Source organism: Rattus norvegicus, chromosome 6 (assembly GCF_036323735.1).
Source record: "Rattus norvegicus strain BN/NHsdMcwi chromosome 6, GRCr8, whole genome shotgun sequence".
NCBI lineage: Eukaryota > Metazoa > Chordata > Mammalia > Rodentia > Muridae > Rattus > Rattus norvegicus.
This window is the reverse complement of record NC_086024.1, coordinates 112,810,384-112,828,736: the sequence shown is the minus strand read 5'-3', so window position 1 is coordinate 112,828,736 and position 18,353 is coordinate 112,810,384. Positions and strand designations below refer to the sequence as shown.

General features: G+C 41.5%; 3 protein-coding genes, 1 non-coding gene and 1 pseudogene across 6 annotated transcripts in view; 3 read left to right on the top strand and 2 right to left on the bottom strand.

The window, feature by feature from the left end:
- Snw1 (SNW domain containing 1) overlaps positions 1–2,363 on the top strand; it is a 24,086-nt gene extending 21,723 nt beyond the window's left edge. Inside the window, exons 13-14 of the mRNA NM_001109279.2 lie at positions 1,312–1,475; positions 1,560–2,363. Of these exons, the coding sequence (NP_001102749.1) occupies positions 1,312–1,475; positions 1,560–1,758 (363 nt within the window). The 3' untranslated portion in view covers positions 1,759–2,363. The remainder of the gene's footprint in view (positions 1–1,311; positions 1,476–1,559) is intronic.
- Positions 22–9,053, bottom strand: Slirp (SRA stem-loop interacting RNA binding protein). Its single transcript, NM_001109507.2, has 4 exons — positions 8,859–9,053; positions 4,854–4,912; positions 2,866–2,973; positions 22–2,476 (listed from the first exon to the last, which is right to left on the bottom strand). The coding sequence occupies exons 1-4, from the start codon at positions 8,953–8,955 to the stop codon at positions 2,405–2,407; spliced, it is 336 nt and encodes a 111-aa protein (NP_001102977.1). The 5' UTR covers positions 8,956–9,053; the 3' UTR covers positions 22–2,404.
- Positions 6,039–6,138, bottom strand: LOC120093286 (U6 spliceosomal RNA; annotated as a pseudogene).
- Alkbh1 (alkB homolog 1, histone H2A dioxygenase) overlaps positions 9,029–18,353 on the top strand; it is a 20,475-nt gene continuing 11,150 nt past the window's right edge. For 2 of the 3 annotated variants that reach the window (NR_172646.1, NM_001395611.1), the window contains 3 exon segments: positions 9,029–9,242; positions 12,879–12,987; positions 15,765–15,927. Coding sequence is in view for 2 of the 3 variants with exons in the window: in NM_001395611.1 (NP_001382540.1) it covers positions 9,060–9,242; positions 12,879–12,987; positions 15,765–15,927 (455 nt within the window). In the remaining variant the exon portion in view is untranslated. 3 annotated transcript variants of the gene reach the window in all.
- Snora58 (small nucleolar RNA, H/ACA box 58) lies at positions 16,787–16,862 on the top strand. The gene has a single exon (NR_106672.1). It is a non-coding gene; the product is annotated as a small nucleolar RNA, H/ACA box 58 (primary transcript).

Genomic DNA, 18,353 nt, shown 5'->3' with positions numbered 1-18,353 from the left:
TTTTTCCTATTTTTCCATTTTCATTCGTATGCATGTTTGCATGTGTAGGCAGTATGTGTACATGCATATGTTTATGTTGGAAATTGATGTTGGGAATTGTCTTTATCACTCTGCCTTCCACATTATTCACTGAGGCAGATCTCTCAGTCCATCCCAGAACTCACTGATAGAATTACCCAGCCTGCTCTGAGATTTCCTGTCTGCATCTTCAGAGAATGGAGTTACGCAAGCTTCCACACCCACCTATCATTTACATGGGTCCTAGGAATCCAAGCCTGGGCCCTCATGTTTATGTAGAAACTGCTTTAACACTGAACTGTCTCTGCAGCACCCACCCTATTACCTCTCATGGATAATTAAGACAGGATCGAGTCATTGATGGAACTGAGATTCAACCTTGAATGCTTTGATGCCAAAGCTTCTTTCATAACTGCTTTGCAGCATCAGCCAGACTGAGCAGGAGTTGGGGTGGAGGCGCCACAGGAGTAAATCTTTCACAGCAGCCATCTCTTCTGACCTTGAGCTTAAACCTTTTAAAAGCTGAGTTAAAGTTTTTAAGATTTTCATTGAGGACCTTATGATCTTGTGCTTTAATTAATACTGACATTCTCAGGCAGTTGAGGTAACTTTTCTCAGCATCATTATCCAGTACCCACAATACAATCCTTCAATTTTAATGACATTTTTAGTTGATTTTCTTTTTCTTTTTTTCCTGAGGACTTCATACAATTGAATTTTACCATATTCACTCTCCTCCACCTGCTCCCAGATCCACCCCTCCTTCTCTACACAGCCAACTTTCTGTCTTGTTTTTCTTGGATTGGGGTTTTTATTTGTTCTTCAGTTTTGGGTTTTGAAGATGGGTTCTAGGTGTATCCTTGCTGTCCTGAATTCACTTTGTAAACCAGATCTGCCTGCCTCTGCTTGTGAGTGTTGGGATTAAAGCTATGCGTCACCACGCCTAGCCATTGTCTTTTATTTTTGGTTAGTCAGAACTTTGCTGTCGTGTGAGACCGGGAATGTTATATAGCTCTGGCTGTCTTAGAACGTGATATTCAGACTGGCAGAGACTCACCTGCTTGCCTCATTAGTGCTGGGATTAACCTAATCTAATGAATACTCTGATTTAATTTTAGTTTCTAAGTAAGAACTCAAATGTGTATAAACAACTGTATACTTACTATTTTACATAAATATTGTAGTTGCGATTTCTTAATTAGCTGTAAACGTGTGTCTATTAATTCCTAAGCATTTAGATTCAGCTTTGGATAAGTATACATTTTTATTTGGTGTCATTCATTTTTTCCACAGGGTATGGACAGTGGATTTGCAGGTGGAGAAGATGAAATTTACAATGTTTATGATCAAGCCTGGAGAGGTGGCAAAGATATGGCTCAGAGTATCTATAGGCCGAGTAAAAATCTGGACAAGGACATGTATGGCGATGACCTCGAAACCAGGATAAAGACCAACAGGTACCAATGCAGACAGTTGCTGTTCATTCCTGTTTACACCAGCAAAACAGAAATAGTTCATAACTTCTTCTCTTTTCCCCCTAGATTTGTTCCTGATAAAGAGTTTTCAGGTTCAGATGGTAGAAAGAGAGGCCGAGAAGGACCAGTTCAGTTTGAGGAAGATCCTTTTGGTTTGGACAAATTTTTGGAAGAAGCAAAACAGCATGGTGGGTCTAAAAGACCTTCAGATAGCAGTCGCCCCAAGGAACATGAACATGAAGGCAAGAAGCGAAGGAAGGAGTAGATGGGCCTCTTGAAATTAAATCTGACGTATACAGCAGAGGACTGCCTGGTCTGGCCAGAGTGAGAGAAAATGGACCTAACCCTCAAGAGACTTGAGACCACAAAGAATGGGGAAGCCTGGGGGGTGGGGGGTGGGGTGGGGCATCCTCTTGGAGACAGGGGAAGAGGAATTTTTGGAGAGATGATGGGGAGGGGGATAACAACTGGACTGTATTTAAAAAAAAAATTAAAAAAAAAAACAAACCAAATCTGGGTGATAGATCCCAACACTCCTTCCATCCAGGAGATAGAGGCAATGCATATTCTATTTCGCAGTAGTTTTTATAAAGAATGGTCTGTGTTTGTGCCTCTCCAATCTTGCAGCACTTATAAAAAATACTGCCCCTGACAAAATTGAGGCTACTTCCTTGCTAATCCAGGGGTAAAATTTTCTGTAAGAACTTTATGAATTACCCCAAATGGTTAGTAGGTGGATGCTCATACACTCGAACTGTGCTGGCAGATGCATTTGCCCTGTTGGACTCTTCTACTGTGCAGTGGGGAAACCAAGTTCTTGCTTAGTGCAAACTAGTTTCAAAAAAAAAAAAAAAAACACATTTAGAAAAAGTCTAAGTTCTGTTTATTTAGTGGACAGGACACTGATCATGTCAGAAATCTTTCTCTTCATCAGATGTTTGAGCCCCGTGCAAAACCTTTGGTTTTTGAGGTTGAACATGGATCTGTGGGAGGGAAAGCACTGTCAGAAAAGGTATTTTTTTAAAAAACATTAATAGAATTTACCTATTTTTAAGATTAGAGACTCACACCCAGTGACTCCAATGTCTGTTGTCTTCCCTCTAGTCAATGAAACTGAAGTCAGCAGGAATGTGGCCCCTTTGCCTACACCACTGTTTCCACTGTTCTGGGTCACATACCTGCTGATAGGTCAGCAGTAGGTTTTCCACGTGGGGATGTAACTCAGAAGAGCATGTACTTAGCATATATGTGCATTCCGCACTCAATCCCTAGCACCAGAACTCAAAGGGGTCTTCATGGGTTTCCCTTTTCTGACCTTATAGGGACAACTCTTAAAAGGGACGTGGAGCACACATCAGAAAGAAATACATACTTCTACTCCATCAATAATATGATGTTCTTCTTGTAGTGCATTCTGAAGTTCTTCCTGTGAAGAAAACTGAACCCAACCCATGCCTCTGTGAAAGCCAGTCTCTTTGTCCTAAAAATTAAAATAGAAAAGGATTAACTATGAACATTACATTCCCATGAGCTCCATTCACATGAAACTACCAACTTTTTCATTTGCCAAAATCAGATCTCAGTACATGTCAGTAGCCCTTACTACATACCCTCCTGGTTACCCAATGCTAAATCTTAGCAATACTATACTGGAAATTGAGGAACTGCTAACAGCTTTCTGCAAGTACACTTGATACAGTCAAACGTCCAAGACACAAACCAGTGACCTGTTTACTCAAAGGAAACTCACTTAAGTACCCATGTTTCATTTTTTTCTGGTTTCTAATGAAGTAATTGTTAGAAAAGCTCCCAAAGGTGGGTGCATCTGTCATTCCTGAGATAATGAACTCATCACCACAGCATCGCATGCTTTGATGTTCATGCTTTTATGTGCCTTGCAAATGTATGTCATATAGGTCACCATGGAGACCAGAAGAGGGTGTTAGATCCTGTGGCATTAGATTACTTAGAAGTATTTATAGGCTGGAGAGATGGCTCAGCAGTTAAGAGCACTGACTGCTCTTCCAGAGGTCCTGAGTTCAATTCCCAGCAACCACATGGTGGCTCACAGCCATCTGAAATGGGATCTGGTGCCCTCTTCTGGAGTGTCTGAAGACAGTAACAGTGTGCTCATATACATTAAATAAATAAATCTAAAAAAAAAAGTATGAGCCATCCCATGTGGGTATTGGGGATCAAACTCAGTTCCTCTGGAAGAGCAACAAGTGTTCTTCTCCACTCCCTTTTTAACAAGTGTATTCACCCAGCACCCTCACTGAAGAACAAAAGTAAAAGTACAACCTTTACCAACATGGTTCCAAGAATAGGTTAAACATTTTGCTACCTCCCTTGTGGAAGAGGCAGAGTGTTTATCATTTGGCCTAGTATGAGGCACTGAAGAGTCTCTAGTGTGCTTGGAGGCACTCTGTCTCATCCCTCCAACCCTCTAGTAGAAGACGGATGTTCATTTAGTGAGGATATGTATTTAGCCTTTATTAGTATTCCATACAAAATTATACTGTTGCAAAAAACAGTTGGGCATCACTCTGATACTTCAAAGGTAATTTTCTTAACAGGATGTAGGGAAAGCTGGTGATGCAGACAAGGATTCAGTCCCATCCGTCTCATGCTCACCTGGGACCATTTTCACAAGTCACAAGTCAAGGCATTAAAAGTTTGTGTTAAAACTGAGATGATAGTTGGGTATAATGACACACATCTGTAATTCTAGCATTTGGGAAGCAGGCAAGATTCACACTGATTTAAGATCATCCCTGCTAAGCAAGTAGGAGGCAAACCCAGGCTACATGACTCCCTGTCTGTGCTAGAAGATTCCTTGTACTGGCTGGGTCTCATGATGTCATATGGTAGTACGCACTCTGCTATGGGATAAAGGGAATGATGGTCTAACCCAGCTGTGAACTCTGAACTATAACACCAACCCAAACTATAATACTAATGGGATAGATGGGATGGATCAAAGGAGGAAGGGGAGGAGAGAAATTATGTAATGCTATAGTTTTTTGTTTGCCTTTTATTTTCAAGACAAGGTTTCTCTGTAGCCCTGGCTCCTGTAGACTAGGCTAGCTTCAAACTCAGATCTACCTGCCTCTGCTGCCGCTGTCACTGCCGCCACCACCACCACTGGATAGAACAAATGTTAATGAAAATGAATATATATCTGGCATTAATATATGCTTTAATCAGTATCATCCAATCAAATTAAAAGGTCATTTTTCCCTTCTGACGATCTCAGTCTGAGGATCAAACACAGGTGCTCATACATACTAGGCAAGTGCTCTACCACAGAGAGATGTCCCCACTCCACCCACAGCTTTTTATTATTGTTTTAATACTCACAAAAGGTACAGTGCACCTTCTTACATGGCCAAACTGAGCAAAATGTTCTCTTAGCTCACCTGTAAGAAAGAGTGCGTATTAAAATAAGTTCCTATATCTTGCATTCTGTATTAAAGATTGTAAGTAAAATAAAAAAGAAAATTCCTGAACTTCTCATGAACAAGAACTACTTTGCATTTCCTGAATCTGAAGACTCCAAAACCGACTGCATGAGTGACTGATGCTGTAAAGGTGGGATGGGAACATGGACAGATACACTGTTGAACTGGCTGTAGTCTCCATACCCCACTGATACTCTCACCACACCAGGAACTACGTACTGCACTGGTGTGTGAGTACAATCCCTGTAAGCAGAAAGCACAAATTGTGACAGCCCAGTGTCCTGCCAGATGCATTAGAGATTTCCAAACAAGATCTCAACTCACTGGTCTTGGATGAGTCCAACCACTGCTGCCTGCTTTTCCTATGGGTGGCCTAGTTACCGTGTAGCACAGCAAACTCAATTCTGTCCTACCCTGCGGATCCCATCTTTGTGTGTGGGCGCTCTTCCGTATGCCAGTGCTCTCATTTCCTCTAACCTACATTACAAGACTTTTCTCCAGGCTAAGCTGATGTATCTACTATTGTTGAGTTCTAAATAGAATACAATACTCTTCCTGTGACATCTCAAAAGGTTTCCTGTACCTGTTCTCAAAGCTAAAGCTACATGGACCCTTCCTCTCTACAGTTGTGCTGCTTTGCAAGTTTACATTTTAATATTACTAATGTGGCAGTTTGAATGAAAATATCCTTACAGGCTCGTGTATTTGAATACTTGGGCTACAGTCAATGGAAGCATTTGGGAAAGGCTAGGAGGTTTGGCCATGCAGAAAGATGTATGTCACTGGGGATTGGTACTGAGGTTTCAACAGCCCACACAATTCCCAGTTGTTCTGTCTCTTGATGGTTGTCTCAGGATATGAGCTCTCAGTTACTACTATTCCAGTGTTAGGCCTACCTGCCTGCCTGCTGTCATGCTCCCTACCATGATGGTCATGGACTCAAGCTCTGAAAATGTAGATCCCCAATAAACTCCTACTTTAAACTGCATTAGTCATGGCATCCCATCGCAGCAACATAAAGTAAGAGAGTTCCAAGTTAATCTAAGCATCACTGATCCAACTCTCTGTACTTCTTTTAAAAAAAAAAAAAATGGAACGCTTCACGAATTTGCGTGTCATCCTTGCGCGGGGGCCATGCTAATCTTCTCTGTATCGTTCCAATTTTATGGGCTGCTGAAGCGAGCACCTCTCTGTAATTCTTGTTTGTGAGTCTCCATCCCTTCACTACACTACAAGCTGAACAAGGAACTCCATGTTAATAGTGTATTGCAAAGCTTTTCAATCGTGGCTGAATAAATAATAAATAATAAATAATTAAACATCATTACATCAAGAATCAGAGGCTAGGGGGTTGGGGATTTAGCTCAGCGGTAGAGCGCTTGCCTAACAAGCGCAAGGCCCTGGGTTCGGTCCCCAGCTCCAAAAAAAAAGAAAAAAAAAAAAAAAAAGAAAGAAAAAAAAGAAGAATCAGAGGCTAGATTTCTGAAAGGCACTAAATGATTAGCAGTATCAGAGCCTCAGAAAACAACTGGAGATTAGACAAAATAGCACCAAACATACATGTTAAAACCAGACAGTAAACATTTTTTTAAAAACTCCCAATCTTATGGTTTAGATCTTTCATATCCCTCATCAGCCCCCATGCTAAAGGCTTGGTTGCCAGTCTGTGGTGCTACTGGCGGTGGGTAGGCTCTTTAGGATATAGAGTCTAGTTAGTGGAAGGATGTTAGAGCAATGGGAGGGCCTGTCCATGAAGGAACACTTGGGCCTCTGACTCTTACTCATTCTCTCATGAAGTAGACAGACTTCCTCCACCTTCTGCCACCAATATGACGGACTAGGCCAAGACAAACCCAACAAGCCTGGATAAAACTGGACTGAAAGACGGACTAAAACTATTTCTTCTTTAAACTGTCTATGTCAGGGCAACAGAAAGCCAATACACTAAAGAAACCACTTCTAGAAGTTAAGCATCACTTCAGGACACTAAAATCACTGTAGATACTAAAAACAATGCATACATACCATGTAAGGATGAACTGGAAAAAAAACTATTTCAAAGTTGCAATGTTAAGGAGTTTTAAAGGTTTCATATCAACCTTGTGGTATGGAAACTTGAATCTACTAGGTGGTGGTAAAAATCCTAAGGCTCTGTACTAAGTTTAACAGAATGTAAGGGAAAACAGTATAGTGGCTTTAGCATGTACCAAGAAGGGACACAGATCCTATTTCCAATCATATAACTCCATCTGAGCCACAAAAACTAAGAAATATCATATCCTATTCTTTTAAGGGGGCTTATCTATACATTAATAGCTACCAAAAATGCTCTTGGATTTTAAGGTTTGATAAGCAAATTTAAAAGTCTGAACTTAGCAGGTCATAGTGTATCACCTATAACCTCAGCACTCAGTGGGCTGTAGTACGAGATCCCGCTTAAAATAAAGTAAATAAAGTAAAGGTTGGAGAGATGGTTCAGCGATTAAGAGTACACACTGCTCTTACAGAGGACCCAAGTTCAGTTCTAAGGATTCATGTCAGGAGGGCTCAAACTGCCTGTGATTCTAGATGCTATTAGAATTTAGGCTATTTCATTCATTCATTCATTCATTCATTTGTTGTTTTCTTTTTTTTTTTTTTTTTTTTCTTTTTTTTCGGAGCTGGGGACCGAACCCAGGGCCTTGCGCTTGCCAGGCAAGTGCTCTACCGCTGAGCTAAATCCCCAACCCCCCTGCCTGTGATTCTAGCTCCTCTTCTGTACTACACGGGGCACCTTCATTCACCTGCACACACCCACACTGACAAAAAATATGCATATATAAATAAAAACTTTAAATTGCAGCTGACAAAAGCAAAAATAGTAAGTGATTTCAGAACTAACCAACTCTCTATCACCAGACTAGTCTTTTCTGTGAATCAACTTTAACAACCATGCAGGCCGAAACACCGTCACTTGTTAAGTGCTTATAATCTAGCATAAATCTATCAAGTTCACATATAAACTTATTTATTCTTCACCCCAGTTCGGGGGGAGGGGGCGGTATTATGGATTCTACTTTTTAGAAAATTAAATGGGTTCTCCTATGAGGCCTTTTTCCATATTGTCTTCAGTTTTTCTTATTATACAACTATTAAAATGACTAGTTTAGAATTCTTTTTTTTTCTAATTTAGAATTCTAACCCCAGCAGTCTGACTCTTCGATCCACAAGCTACAATCTCTGTCCAAATGCTGTCCAGAGACCCCACAAGCAGCTCAAATTCACACACTGAAACTTTTACTCTTCATCTTCTCTGGGTTTGTCCTTCCTAAATTCTAAAACCGCAGGTCATCTTTGCTAGGAATCTGGAACGTATACCTTTCTCCTCAAACCAGCAAGAATGCTGTCAATTTTCCCTTAAAAACCTAAGTGATTCCGACCCCTCCCCTTTATCAGTTCCTTGGTCCATGTTTCATCTTTGAACCAAATGAAATTTTTTCTCTCGTATCCACTTCTATGTTCTTGCCACTTTAAAGCCAAGCTCCCCTGAGGTCAAAAAAGTTCCTTCTGACTCGCTGGGTACAGTGGATTCTCACCCTAAAAGCTCGGGGTATGGAGAGGATTATGCCTAAACAGCTAACCGGAAGCAAAATTTTCTGCACAAGAGTTTACGCAAGACCTAACCACTTGTGTTCTTTTCAAGAGTATCAGCAGTGGTTCCTACGCAAGGCGCCGGGGTGACACGCAAATTCATGAAAGAGCTCCTTTAAAAAAAAAAAAAAAAACGCAAAACGCCTGACCTAACCCATCGCCTATGTTGACTTAGGTTCTCTACAGAGAAGTTATTTTTTTGTGAGTCTGTACATAGGTTTTACTCATTACTTAAAACATAAACATTGTGTCCTTCCTCATCTCCGTCACTTACTCGATGCCGCGGTCCAAGGAATTTTTCTAATAAACGCTATAGGCCGACCAGTACGGGAACGCAACGCAGTTAGTCCTTTTACCGCGGAGGCTGCCATGTTAAAACTGAATGAACCAAAGCCTGGGGTCGTGACCTCGGAAGAACTTACAGGATCCGGAATTTGGAGTTCTGCTTCCGGGCCAAACTGTTCGCAACATCGAGATGGGGAAGATGGCGGCTGCGGTCGTTTCATTAACCTCGCTGGCAACAGAACCCAAAGAGGATGCTTTCCGGAAGCTTTTCCGCTTCTACAGGCAGAGCCGGCGGAGTACGGCGGACCTAGGAGCGGTCATCGACTTCTCAGAGGCTCACGTGGCTCAGAGCCCGAAGCCCGGCGTGCCCAAGGTACGAAGGGAGGGGTAGTATGAGCTGCTCCGCACGCCTAGCGGCCTGCTGGTTCTACCGAGACTTGCCCACCTCAAGACCGGTTTTGAAGAAAAGCCCCTGTTGGGCCTGTGCGACGAGCTGTACTGCCAGGCGATGAGCGACCACTGGCTCGCTGGCTCACTGTTCCCAACCTCTGGGCCGCTGCTTGTTTCCTGCCGCCATTTTACCCCCAACCACGCGACCTTGCTCCAAAAAAAAAAAAAGTGGAAATTGCTCGTACTTCTTTAACTGTCCGCTTAATACTAGTACGTTACTTTGTGTAAAGTCCAGAAGAACGTCTTCGTGGACGTTAGGGTGGCCCCATAGCTTTAAATAAGACCAGCCATCGAGTAAGTCTCAAACTGTTAATCCCGTTGGGCCTCAAACTCGACCCTGTCTTCTCTGAGACTTAGAAAAGAGGTGAAAGTAAAGGTAAAGTTAGAAAATTTTGTCCTAAGAATCTAGGAGCGTGGAAAGATGGTTCCGTAGTTAAAAGCACTTACTGGTGTTTCAGAGAACTTGAGTTTGGTTCGTAGCATCCACGTGGCGGCTCACAGCCGTCTGTTAACTCAGAGGATCAGACACCCTCTCCTGAGCTCCACAGGCAAAATACTCATACACATATAAATAAATAAATAAGTTTCTAAGCGAAATTTGGACAGTCTACATACCCAATCTATTTCTGCGTAAAGAGAACAAAGCGTGAAGGGTAGGGGCAGAGGGTGATGCGTAGCTCCCGTGGCGTGTGCTTATTTTTCATGGTCACATCTTAAATTCTTATGTATTTACGGTGTTTCAAGACAGGGTTTCTGTGTATCCCTGCCTGTTCTGGAGCTCACTCTGTAGACCAGCCTAACCTCAAACTCACAGAACACCTCCTTGCCTCTGCCTCCTGAGTGCTGGGATAAGGTGTGTACCACCACAGCCCGCCCTTTGTCATATTTTTTAAAAACTTCCTCTTGCTTAGACAGAATCACATTCGGGAGCCCAGACTGGCAACTAACTAAACCACCATACCAGAGTGTCTTTGTAGTCACTTAAGAGGGAAAATATGTAACCCCCTATATAAGGTCTTGGTATTTCTTATGCGGGGATGTTCACCTCAGAAATCCTGGGGGAGGGAGTTGCTTTTTTTTTTTCTTTTTGATTTATTTATTTTATGTATGAGCACACTGCAGCTGTCTTCAGACACCCCAGAAGAGGGTATCAGATCTCATTATAGATGGTTGTGAGCCACCATGTGGTTGCTGGGAATTGAACTCAGGACCTCTGGAAGAGCAGTCAGTACTCTTAACCTCTGAGCCATCTCTCCAGCCCCCTACCTCAGAAATTGTTAACTAGCACAGAGGCAAGTAAAATTCGAGTCCAGAATGCAACTTCTTAGAAAGTTTGTTAACATATGGTTTTAGAGTTGTGTGGATTGCATGGAGAAAACGTGTGCTCTGAGATGAACATTGGACTCTAATGCCCTTCAGCTCCTTTATCTCCATCCTGCCAGAATGGACATGTTCACACGCCTCCCAGAAGCACTCTTTTTGTTGCACAGTGCTCAGAAATACAGTATATGTTGATTAAATGAAAGCTTGGCTTGTCCATTCCACCAGCTCAGCGGGTTACAGGTAGCATTTTAACATTTGTTGTCACCAGGTTAGAGCAGTGGAGGGGGAAAATGGCTGCAGTCTGTCGAGAGAAAAATCAAAAGGGGGAATTTTTTTTTTCTCAAAAAGCTTAATGACTTGGTGCCTTTAGTATATAAAGTAAGTTTGTAGATCTTAAGGTATAAAGGTGTTTCTGAATTCTAGTGCATAATCAATTGTGGCCTATTTAAGAACTCAAGACCAGATATTTTGCCAGCACTGAGTAGCTAGAAGACTTAAGTTGCTCAAGACTCTCGGAGTTTCAGGTAGCCATTTTATTATAAAGACTGGTGGGCCAGGCATGTAACTCTGTGGTGGAGTGTTTGCCTAGCATGTTTAGGGCACTGAATTGATTTCCCAGAAACAGAAAAAGGTGGTGTTGTTTGAGGCTTGTTTATATACCAGTCGTTCATATTTGTCAGGAATTTTCCATCCTTGGGGATTGTTTGAAACAGAAACTCATTTCTCAAGCCAGGCATGTGACACACCTTTAATTCCAGGATTTGAAGACAAAGGCAGGTGGAACTCTTGAGTTCCTGGACATGGAGGACTACATAGTAGTAGCTGAGATCGAGTATCTCTTTGTATCCCTAGCTATTGTTCTGGAACTGGATTTGTAGACCCTGCTGTCCTCAAAATTACAGCTTCCCAGGTGCTGGCGTTAAAGGGGTGTGTGTGTGTGTGTGTGTGTGTGTGTGTGTGTGTGTGTGTGTGAGAGAGAGAGAGAGAGAGAGAGAGAGAGAGAGAGAGAGAGAACACGAGAACAACACCTGGCTACCTGCTGGGCCTTAACCAGTGCAATGACTCATCTATACGATGTCCTTATGTGCAAAGAACTTTATGAGCTCCTAATAATTTATTTTTTAATAATAAAAGCAGGGGTTGGGGATTTAGCTCAGTGGTAGAGCGCTTGCCTAGGAAGCGCAAGGCCCTGGGTTCAGTCCCCAGCTCCGAAAAAAAAAAAACCAAAAAAAAAAAAAAAAAACCCATTAGATCACATTCCTAAAGCTAGCCACCAAGGTCTATTCCCTTATATGGCCACTTCCTCTTCCTGAGACTGACTATCAAGGTCCAGCTATCAAATTATTGGGGCTGGGGATTTAGCTCAGTGGTAGAGCGCTTACCTAGGAAGCGCAAGGTCCTGGGTTCAGTCCCCATCTCCGGGGGAAAAAAAAAAAAAAGAACAACAACAAATAATAAAAGCAAAGTTCTAGGGGGCTGGAGAGATGGCTCAGCGGTTAAGAGCACCCGACTGCTCTTCCAGAGGTTCTGAGTTCCAATTCACAGCAACCACATGGTGGCTCACAGCCATCTGTAAAGAGATCCGATGCCCTCTTCTGGTGTATCTGAAGACAGCTACAGTGTACTTATATATAATAAATGAATAAATCTTAAAAAAAAAAAGGCAGAGTTCTAACAGTATTTCATCAAAGATTAGCAATGTCAGCAAATGGGACCCTGGCGTTTTATGGAAATAATTTTGTGGCTAGAGTACTCTATTTTCTCAACCTCCTCCTGCCTGGTATTTTCCTGTTGCTAACTACAACAGAATGCCTCGGAAGCCATGTTTTAGCACTAATCATAACAAATAGCATTGTGACCTGAGATATATTACAATTGCAAATGCTTTTCGTGAATGCTCTTAAATTAACAAAATTGTGTTCTCATGAGAAAAGGTTACCCTGAAAGTCAAAATTAGGAGCTAGAGAGATGGCTCTGCAGTAAGAGCACTCACCGCTCTTCTAAAGGACCTGGGTTCAGTTCCCAGTGCCTACATGGCAGCTCATAACCTCCATAACTCCAATGCCGGGGAATCATTCCAGTACCTTCCTCCTCCTTCCACAGGCAGCAGGCATTACATGGTACACATACATCCAGGCAAATGACTCATACATATAAAACTAAAACAAGCTAACACCAGTCTAGCTTAAGACCTCTTAAGATAACTACCCTCTGACTTGGGTTTATCTCCTTCCAGGTGGTCAGATTCCCTCTGAACGTGTCCTCAGTGACTGAGCATGATACCTCTAGGGCAGGACTTCAACCTGTGAGCAAGTGGCAGGCTTATGGACTGGAAGGCTATCCTGGTAAGTGCACCTGAGAGAAAGTGAAATTACTCAGTCATTCTGATTTCTTTGTAAGAACTGCGACTAGATAAACAAAGAACATACCTAGAACATATTAATGCCTCACCCTGGAACTATCCTATATCTGCCTTCTCTGAGGAGTCTGTTTAATGTTGTTACCAAAGACTAAGGAAACTCACAACTGTCATAACAGATTTAATAAAAAAAAAAATTAAAGATGGACTCTAAACCCTGCCATAACTGTGAACCTCAACTCTGCCAGAATTTTAAGGGATAGAATAATAGACTGAATAATTTAGAATTTTTTTGTTTTTGTAAAAGGCACATTTGTCTCTTATTGTATGAGTGTTTTATAAAACTACATGTGTGTCTGGTACTTTGAGAGTCAGAAAAGGATGTCACATCCCCTGGCTGAAGAGTTAGATGATTGTGAGCTGCTATGTTGGTGTTTGAAACCCAAACTGTCCTCTGGAAGGGCAGCAGGTACTCCTCTTAACTGCTGGACTCCGCCCCTGGCCTAAGTTGAGAACCTTTTTTATTTTGTATAGGGTGGAAAGGGGTATATGCACATGCATGCCTTTGCCCTTCAAGGAGAGAAGAGTACATCAGATCACTGGAGCTGGAGTGACAGACAAATGAGCCACCTAACTGGGTACTGGGAATCAAACCCTAGTTTTCTGAGAGAACAGTATATGCTCTTCACTGATAAGCCCGTTCTCCACGCCAAGACATATTTGTGTATATGGCTTTTTGCCTACTTGTATGTATGCACACCAAGTGTAAGCCTATCTCCAATTCCTGCAGGCGTCTCTTACCTCTTATTTCCAAAGCCGCAGTTGTCTGTTGATCTGGACCTTCTTGCCATATCGATTGTTCAGAGAACACAGTTGTCAGGCCCGCTTCGGTTCTGTCTCATCAGAGTGACATTTCAGATTGTGCAGGAATTCGTACTTCAGCTGTACCGTTTGGGCTGCTACTTCACTGTGTCTGGTTCTCACAGCCACTGGAAGCTACATTTAGTAGAAGTGTAGAATGCAAAGTGTGGAGGACTCTCCTTTCAGGGTGATCAGAGGATTTTCTTCTGGGTCCTACTTATTCTGAAGGAACTTGTGTGTGCCTGTCTTTACTGGAGTGAGCAGGAGGAAATTGAGTCTGCAGAAGAAAAGGCTTGGATGGGGGATAGGAAAATAGGTTATACACAAAAGATGAGAATCAGTGGAGTGGTGGCTAGGACAAAGGTTCTGGTTCCTATTTATCTGGCCTCATACCTAGCTCTTCTGTGTGCTAACTGATACAGGACAAATCTCTTCATTTCCTTGTCGTTAATTTCTTCAGGCATAAAATGTACATTAATGGAGCTCGCCATAAGTTTAGAATGAGTTTGGGGCCTAGAAAGATAGCCCAGTGACTAAGAGTGCATATTATCCTTCAGAGAACCTTAGTTCAGCTCACAGCTTAAAACTAGCTGTGACTCCATTGCTGGAAACATACATACGTGCTTAAAATAAATACTATAAAAGATTGTGGTGGTTTGGTTTGAATCTACATGGACAGTGCTTCAATCAGTACCTGAAATATACTAAGTTGTCAATAGGTGTTGATTGTAAAGCTGTAGGTGTTCAGGTAACAAAATATAGGTGGGATCAATGAACCTGTGAGGTGGGGATTAGATTGTGGGGCGTGTTTGGGTTGTAATTAAAATGAAAACCTGTTTTAGAGCAGGTGTGGTAGTGCATGCCTGTAATCCCCAAAACTAACTCAAAATGCTGAAGGGGCAGAGGTCGCTGGAGTAAGACCAAAGTGGAGCTAGGACAAATCAGTTCAACTACAGTAACAGGATCATATCTCTAAAACAAAAACAACTGATATGGAATTGTAGGTGTCAGAATTCCTAAACGATGCAAGTTAAAAGCAGATTTTTAATAAGAGAAGCTTAGAATTATAACTCAGTGGTAGACTGTTTGCCTAACACAAGATCTTAGTTCAGTTACCCTTAACAAAAAAGAAAAACCAGGTGGAGTGGTGCAGATTTCAACCCTAGGAGGCAAAGACACACAGACCTGCAAGTTTGAGGCTAGCCTGATGAAGCATCCAAGTTTCAGGATGTCTAGAGGAATGTAGCGAGAATCTATCTCTAAATTTTAAAAAAGACCTCCTTGAGAGGCATTAAATTGCAAGTTACTTCAAAGGTGTGCATTAGATCTATTATCTTTTGGAAATGTTAGGATAGTATTTTCTTATGTGTGTGTGGTTTTGCCTACACTTAGTCTATGCACAACATGTATACAGTGCTGGTCAAAGCAGGAAGATGGTGTCAGATGTTCTGAAATTGGAGTTACAGGTATTTATATGTTCAAGAAAGGTAGATTTGACATTGAGAAAAAAAATAGACTATTAATTAGTGTTCCATTTACTGAATGAAGATGTATAGTTAATTAAATCCAGTATGGAGGTAGCCATTCCTGTGTGTAGTTAGTGAAACAAAGACTTGTGGGAGGCGTCTTGAGACTTATCGGTACCAGGTGAAAATCTAAGGGTGAACTTTGAATTCTAAAGTTGCTTTAGGATAGCACCATTGATAGCTAACCTTGTAGATTATTGATTCCTCTTGAGAATGTCCCCCAAAGTCAGATATTTACAGCGTGTCTCATGTTCGTCAGAAGTTGGTTTTTTCATTAACTTTTAAGGAGAAAGGATATGGGAAGTAAATGAGAATAGTGGGCGTAAGAATGTGAAAAAGAAACCAGCACACACATCCCATCTTTTGTCTTTTATAGGATTTATTTTTATTCCAAATCCCTTCCTCCCGGGATGCCAATGGCACTGGATAAAACAGTGCCTTAAGTTGTATTCCCAGAAACCTAATGTATGTAACCTGGACAAGCACATGACTAAAGAAGAGACCCAAGGTCTGTGGGAACAGAGCAAAGAGTTCCTAAGGTAAGTGGCTGGGTTGATTTTTGTCTGGGTTCTCCATCCCGCCCTGCCCCCCTCATTTCCACACTGCACTGCTCTTTTTCCCTAAGGACTTGTGGACAGATGCTTTAACAGTTATATTAAACGAGATCCACTTTGAAGATTTATATCGTAGCGTAGAAACTGAGTTCATCCACATTCATCATCACATGTTTTTATTCCGCTTCAGACATTTTTATAAAGTGTGTTCTTTTAAAGACTCATACAAAGAACTGTTGCTTGTAGCACTTGTGTTTTACATGGAGTTGCTCCTGCTAGCTCATTTGTGGTGGGTCAGTTCTTGCTCATGAAAAAATTAGTGTTTGGATCTTGATGTTTCAGCATTCATTCCATAAATACTCATTGGAGGAATCAGTTGGGTACCAGGCATGATTCTAGGCATTGGAGACACAGAACTTAATTGGTAGGATGTGGGCACTCTTCTAATTGAGTGCTCTTTCAAAGGAGTTATCAATGACAGTAATTACAGTGTAGCTGAGAAAATGTTGTAATAATGGTTAGAACTTGGGGAACAGAGGAGGAAATAATTCTTCCAAACAGGGTGAAGGTATCCAAGAAATACAATTTTTTATAATTGTATCTATTCTGTATTTTCTTTCATTTCAATTTCATTTTTCTTCAAAAATGATTAGGGATTTGCCATTCGGGACAGCGGACAATCTGGTTAGGGGTATTGATCAGTCTGAGCAAAAGTGTGGTATGTTGTGTGAGGTGTATGCTTTAGAATGTTCGAGATTCAAAAGAAGATAGGAAACATTTGCTAGGCATATCCGTAGACCTTGCTTGACTCTGCCTGTGGCCAAGCAAGGGGGACAGCGTATGCAAGAGTAATTGGAGTTCATGCAAGTTCTAACCAGTTTAACCAGTAGCTGGGTGAATTGCAGTACTCCAACATTCTGCTTCTATCCTCTTACAGTTCCCATGCTGCAGCGTGGTGGTATTTAACCTGTTTGTTTATTTTAGTTCTAAAGGGAAAAAAACAGTTCCTGTCTTTGGTTTTTGTAAAAAATGTGAAGAAATAAAGACATTTAAATAGATTAATTGGCAGAATCAATTGTAGTTGATACATTATGAGAATGGTCACTTGTGTGGCAAGGTTGGAATAATTTGTAGAAAATGCTTCCTAAAAGTCACAGGTACAGTAGACAAAACAGGAAGTGGTCACTGTAGGTAGAGTAGGACCATTGTACGAGGTTTAGCAGTCTGGAACAGCAGCTCTGGAGTCAGATCGCCTGTCTTCAGATCCTTACTCAGTTCCATAGTAGCTGGGTAATCTTGAGCAAGGTTTTTTTTTTTTTAACATTTCCTTCCTGAGTGTGTGAATGTAGGTAAGAAATCCTTAGAGGATGTTTGTTAGAATTAATTATGGCTGCTTCTAGGGGGTATAAAAGATTGTCTCTGTCAAAAGGGAAAGGGTAACTACCCTTAGTGGGTTTCCTCTAAAGCTTCCTTGGTCCATAGTTTAAGGTACATATGGGAGCAGTGAGGGGAAACCTTTCCTGTTTTTCAACTTTTAGTTCTTCCCATAGAACTGAAGGCAAGGTAAGGGAAGATATGACTGAACGGAATTACAGTGCTTAATAGCACTAAACCATCTTGTGTTTTCTTCAAATAATTTATTCTTTCCTTCTGATGTGGGATTATAGGCCCTCAGCTGCATTCTGAGATAGCTCAGATGAACCTCTAATAAATCAATCGATGGGCAATAGGGAGATACTTTTCTGTATAATAAATTAGCAAAAATAAAATGGTGGTGGTTATACCTTATGTGGTCAAGGCTAAAAGAAATAGAATGATATTCTAAGACCTTGTGCTGGTAGCGTTTAATTAGGTCTCTGGTTCTCATCCTGTCTCTGTGTGATTTATGTTTCAGCTTCCTCATATGGGAAATGGAGGTGTTAGATGGGATGAACCATCCAGGTATTTGAGTCATGGTCTGCTACAGTATATTAAGTTCTCTCTGCTCCAAAGTCTGTAGAGTAAAAAGCATCTACTGTTGAGAAGCTTCCCCAAGAGAATCTAATCACCCCAACATCCTCCCACTTTGGGAACCAGGAACAAGGGGCCTTTAAGGATCCTTACCTTTATCTCCATGGAGCTCTGGCAATTTTTAAAAAGAAGTGAAGAGGTAGTACATGAATGTTCCAGAAAAATTAGGACTTCAAAATGATTCACTTCAATTCTTTTTTTTTTTTTTTTCTTTTCTTTTCTTTCTTTCGGAGCTGGGGACCGAACCCAGGGCCTTGCGCTTGCATCCCCAACCCCTGATTCACTTCAATTCTGTTCTTTGTTGGTGGGTTCTATTGCTAGAGTCTTATACAAAAGCACGATTGGGATTAGGTGATATACCTCTATTCGTCTGGCCCTATATTTTTCGTTATGATGTGGAT

Coding starts and splice junctions, on each gene's coding strand:
- Slirp (NM_001109507.2), bottom strand. CDS start 8,955: ATGGCAGCCTCCGCGGTAAAAGGACTAACTGCGTTGCGTTCCCGTACT. Junction 4,913..8,858: donor TCCTTGGACCGCGGCATCGA/GTAAGTGACGGA, acceptor TCTTTCTTACAG/GTGAGCTAAGAGAACATTTT. Junction 2,974..4,853: donor GAAGGTGCACTGTACCTTTT/GTGAGTATTAAA, acceptor TTTAATTTTTAG/GACAAAGAGACTGGCTTTCA.